General features: G+C 57.1%; 1 protein-coding gene across 1 annotated transcript in view; it reads left to right on the top strand.

Annotated features, from left to right (window-relative positions):
* The window catches only part of RAPGEF3 (Rap guanine nucleotide exchange factor 3), a 22,065-nt gene extending 20,165 nt beyond the window's left edge, over window positions 1-1,900 (top strand). Inside the window, exons 25-28 of the mRNA XM_023231238.2 lie at window positions 413-477; window positions 894-948; window positions 1,049-1,120; window positions 1,458-1,900. Coding sequence (XP_023087006.1) covers window positions 413-477; window positions 894-948; window positions 1,049-1,120; window positions 1,458-1,576 — 311 coding nt within the window. The 3' untranslated portion in view covers window positions 1,577-1,900. The remainder of the gene's footprint in view (window positions 1-412; window positions 478-893; window positions 949-1,048; window positions 1,121-1,457) is intronic.
* Window positions 1,901-5,181: the final 3,281 nt, after the last annotated feature.

Below are 5,181 nucleotides of genomic sequence, written 5' to 3'. Positions count from 1 at the left end.
TCCCCCCTTCCTGCCTCCGTCCCCCCATTATCCCTTCTTGCCTCCATCCCCCATTCCCTGCTTCCTACCACCATCCCTCCATTCCCCGCTTCTTGCCTGCGTCCCCCATCCCATACCTATCTGTGTGTGCACTCACACTGTTGGAGAGATTACACCTCAAGTGCTGATGCCTCGGGGAGCGCAGAGATGAATTAGGAGTTCTTAGGCTGGAAGAATTAAGACATCCAGACAAATTCGGGCTGCCTTTCAGGGCCTGAGAGATACAAGGAAATGCCGCTGGGGCCTGGAGCGGGCAGAGGCAGGGGCTCTATGGGGTGAGGTAGGCCCAAGGGAGCCGTTATGCCCTTCACCTTTTCTGGGCTACAGAGGGCAGAAGTTTGGGGACCTATGAACAAAACCCGTCTCTTTGCAGACATGACCTTCATTCATGAGGGAAACCACACACTAGTGGAGAACCTCATCAACTTTGAGAAGATGGTGAGTTCAGGGAGCAGGCGTTCACTACTAACAGAGGTTGGGGGACATGACTGTGGCCTGGGAAGGGGCAGGGCTTGGAGGCGGCTTAAACTTCTTATGAATAATATGAGGATGAATACTTACTGTGTAATAGCCTCTGCCTTATTCCACTGCAACTGGAAGGTCTGCCAGGGTGCCAGCCTCAGACATCTCATAATTCAACAAGAGCCCTTCCAGCCCTCTTCTCTCTAAGCCTTTGGCGCCTAGCCTCTGCCTCCTGTCCTCTGCCTGGTCCCCGCTGGGGTGAAGTACACATGACCCCAGCTCTTACAGCCCCTTATCCTTGGTTCAGAGGGAGCTTGGCCTCCATGCTGCTGCACAGGGCAGGACAGGGTTTCTCCCTCAGGCAAGAGCTCATGTCCCGGTGTTGTCCACAGAGAATGATGGCCAGAGCCGCGCGCATGCTGCACCACTGCCGAAGCCACAACCCTGGTGAGAGGGCGGGTCCCTGGGGCGGGCGGTCCCCCATCCTACATCCTCTGTGAGGCTCCAGGGTGGCCCTGATTCCGTGACCCCTCCCCACCCCCTGCAGTGCCTCTCTCACCACTCAGAAGCCGAGTTTCCCACCTCCACGAGGACAGCCAGGTGGCGAGGATTTCCACATGTAAGTGGCGGGCAGTGGGGGGTGGGCGGGGAGGGAGTCCTCAGGGTGGTTACCCATGGCTGGCACATCCTGGGCACTTGCCATGTGTCAGGCACAGAGCCTGGCCCTTCCATACATGATGCTGATAATGTTCAGACTCTGTGCTCTGAGCCACAGGGCTCTTCTGTCCCCTCACCTGTGGGGTGGGCAGGGACAGCCATCTTTAGGAATTGGTGATGGGAAGTGGTTGGTGGGTGGTGGAGGGCAAGAAGGCAGATGTGATATGGCTCCTTGGAGGGGGAAACGTTGGGTTCCACAAAGGGGTGTCGGTGCCTCCCTGACCGCTCTCCTCCACCAGGCTCGGAGCAGTCCCTGAGCACCCGGACTCCAGCCAGCACCTGGGCTTATGTCCAGCAGCTGAAGGTCATCGACAACCAGCGGGAACTCTCCCGCCTCTCCCGAGAGCTGGAGCCATGAGGAGGGGCTGGGACTAGAGCTGGAGCAGGCACTTGTGGCCTGGAAAGCCAGGGCGTGCCGGGCCAAGATACCCACAGGCTGGCCACAGCTGAGCAGGGCTCTCTGTGGAGTGGACTCGAGTCCCTGGAGCAGGCAGCGTGGAGGCAGCCGTCCCCTGTGATGACTGGCGGCTAAGGAGGACCTTGGAGTGGACCCAAGCCGGGAATAAGGAATGACCCAAGGCCAAGGAAAGGGGGACAGAGAGGCCCCAGGAGTGGGTGGAGAGTGGAGTGCGCTGGGACGTTGTGTGCAATAGAGAGCTCTCCACACCAGGTGTTTTCCAGATTCTGTGCCTCTGGCTTTGTTGTCCAGCCAGGCCTGCAGTTTGTTTTCACAGTGGACACAGAGAGAGAGAGAGAGGCTGCATGTGTGTACCATGTGTGGCAAGGGCAGGGCCTTGGCCTGGGGCAGGGGCCCCCCGCTTTCTTTCCGCAGCATCTGAGATAAACATCGGGCGGTGGGGCTGTGAGCCTGTGCGGTGGGGCTGTGAGCCTGTGCGGTGGGGCTGTGAGCCTGTGCGGTGGTCCCTGAGGAGCTTTATTGTTACTGTCAACATAGTAGTGTGCTCCAGGCCAGCCTGGAGGGGGCGTGGCAGGGAGGCTGAGGCCCCGCCCTCCGGGAAGGAGCTATGGAGGAGAAGCAGCCCCATGCTGGGCACGGGCCCCGCCGGGTCCAAGATCCTGATGCCACCCAGATGGGCCTTCGGGGCTCTGGCCACAGGGCGGGCTGGAGCCTGGAGCCCCTGTCAGCAGCCAGCCAGGGTGACCATAAGCTCCCCCATGGTGATCCAATATGACTTTACAGTCCAGATGTAACTGGCAGCTTCCTCCCTACTACAATCCCTGCTCCTCCACACTTGAGCTCATCCTGGCCTGTTGGGTGGCGTTCAGGCTTCTGGGGTCTTCTGGGGGTGGCTTGTGATAGAAACAATGCTGAAACTTCCACGGAGAGCCCATCGCTTGTTGAGGCCTGACAGACTTCCAGGAAATCAGGGTTTATCATCAGTGTTGAGAATGGTCCCAGCAAGCTCTGGTCACATGAATTCCTCTCTTCCCTTCCCCTTCAGCACTTCCCCTAGGAACCAGCTACTGCAGGACCCCTCCTGCAAGGCAGAGCTCACCCAGGAAGCTCCAGGGACTCTACCCTCTTGCCTCACTATTGCCCTGAGTCCTGGCAGCAGGAGGCACTTGTCTGGCCAGAGAGAGACCTCATGGCCCCTGGCATGACCCCTGAGTAGGTATTGAGGCTGCAGGGTCTTGGGCGTCTGGAGGCAGCTGGTTTGGCCCCTCTGCACTTCAGCCCCATGGCCGTGGACAGACAGGCCCCCTGCTTCCAGAAAGGGTCAGAGCCTTTAGCAGGGAGGCAGCACAGCTGGGCTTAGACCTCAGGTCACTAAGTGAATCTGAGCAAGTCAGTGAACAGTTCTCTGCCTTCTCCACCTGTAAGCCAGATATGATAAACGCCATCCAGCACTTAGTGACAAACACACAAAACAGTAGCTCCTGCCTCTGTAGCAGAGGTGACAGCCAAGGGCAGTCCTGTGCTATCTAGGTCTGGTAGCGGGGCAGCCTTGCCTCAGGTGAGGGCTGAGGGAGAGACTGAGGTGGAGCAGATGGCAGTGGTAACCAAACCAGTTCCCTTGCCTTGGGTGGGGACAGAGGAGAAGCACAGAAGCGTCCGGAACTAAGCAATCAGGACGGGAGGCTCAAGCCTGGGTGAGTCAGGAGTCCAGGGGCTTTCTTCTCTTCCAACCCACTGTCTGCTGGTGTCTCGGCAAAAGCCAGCCAGCCAGCTGCGGCCCTTCACCATCCTTCAGACTCCAGGGTGAGCCCAGCCCAGCGACACAACAGAAACCAAGCACCATGGGGGCCGGTGTCCTCCACCAGCATTTCTCCTCTGGTCACATCTGTGTCCTGATGGGACTTCTCCCTCCACTTTGGACCATCAGCTTTACAGTCCAGACTACCCTGCAGCTACCCTGCGGCCTCCCAGCTGCCCCAGTCTCTTGGGCAGGATGCCTTTTGAGCCTGTTGGGAGAGGCCTTGCCAGGAGAACGGTGCCCAGGGCAGGCAAGAGGACACAGTCTCTGGGAGCCAGAAGAGCTGTGGCCCAGGGGGCCGGGCCACTCCCAGAGGACAGGAAGCCCAAAAGCAGGGAAAGGCCCCATGTTATGGTGGCCCCATGCTCGGAGACTGCGCTGCCTTCTCTCTCCCTGACTGCCCAGGCATGGGGTGGCGTGGGGCAGGAGGCATCCTCTGGTGTTCCCTAGTAGCCCAGGCTGTGTACAGGGGCTCCCATTTTGTGTCTCAGTTGCAGGAAGGCCACGAAAGGAGGAGGGGCTCATGGGACTGCTGAGAGGAAGGTGTGAAGAAAGGGAGTGTGGCCCTACATCAGTCCTTTAAAAAGCCTCTGTTACCTGAAAGGAGATCAAGCAGAGAGGAATGGTTGTGTGTGTGTCCTACTGGGCAGGACAGGACAGAGGGAGGTCATTGTTACACACACATCTCCCTCTCCTTTCCTCCTTCCCCTCCACTTCCCTGTGAAGGCCTGGGGCAGGCTGGTGTGTACTGTGGGGTACACACCAGGGAGGGCCACGCCTCCCCACAGAAGGGGTGGAGTGGTCAGTGGAGCCAGCACCCTCTGCTGCTTCAACATCTCCGCCTGGAGCCAGCTGTCCCCTCTCTCCCAGGCTCCATCTGAACAAAAGGAAGGCACAGCCTGAGATCCGGCTCCCCATACCCCTCCATTCAGCACTTAGTTAGAGCTGGGTGGGGGCATGCCTGCCTTCACACGCTGCCTTATGGCTTGTGTCCCCAACAGCCCTCAGCCTCTGGCTGCTCTCCTTCCCAATAGTCACAAGATTTACCATGGTAATAATAGGTTAAGACTTGAATAGTGTTTTCATCCTCTTTCATCTTCACTCTGTCTCACGTTATCTTATTTTTATCCTGATGACAGAATAGGTACTACAGGTATTTTTACCCTGGTTTTACAGTCAGAGAAACTGAGGCACAGGCAGGTTTGCCCAAGGTCACATAACTGCTTAATAGCAGGGTAGACAGGTGAAGTAACTGGATATATATCAGCCATGCCCTTTCCCCATGCCCCCAGCACTCCCCATGACAGCTCCCTGAGTCCCAGCATTTTATTCTTTTGTAGGATTAGACCCAAGCATACAAATTCCTTTTTCCCTCTCTCCATTCCCACATCCTTTTATTTTCACATACTTACTATAGGCCTTGTAGGGGCTCTGTGAACAAGACAAAGGCCAGGTACAGTGGCTCATGCCTGTAATCCCAATGCTTTGGGAGGCTAGGCGTTTTGAGACCAACCTGGGCAACAAAGAAAGACCCGGTCTCTGTAAAAAATAAAAATGACCCGGGTATGCTGGTGTGCAGCTGTAGTCCTAGCTACTTGGGAGGTTGAAGTGGGGGGAATCACTTGAGCCCAGGAGTTCGAGGTTACAGTGAGCTATAACTGCACTCGTCCTTTCTTTGGTTGACAGAGAAAGACTCTGTCTCTAAAAAAGAAAAAACCAAGACTGGTAGTTCTGGCCCTCACGGGGT

The sequence above is a fragment of the Piliocolobus tephrosceles genome, chromosome 10, assembly GCF_002776525.5.
Source record: "Piliocolobus tephrosceles isolate RC106 chromosome 10, ASM277652v3, whole genome shotgun sequence".
NCBI lineage: Eukaryota > Metazoa > Chordata > Mammalia > Primates > Cercopithecidae > Piliocolobus > Piliocolobus tephrosceles.
Note: the sequence above shows the minus strand (reverse complement) of the source record. Positions and strands in the feature narration are given on the sequence as shown.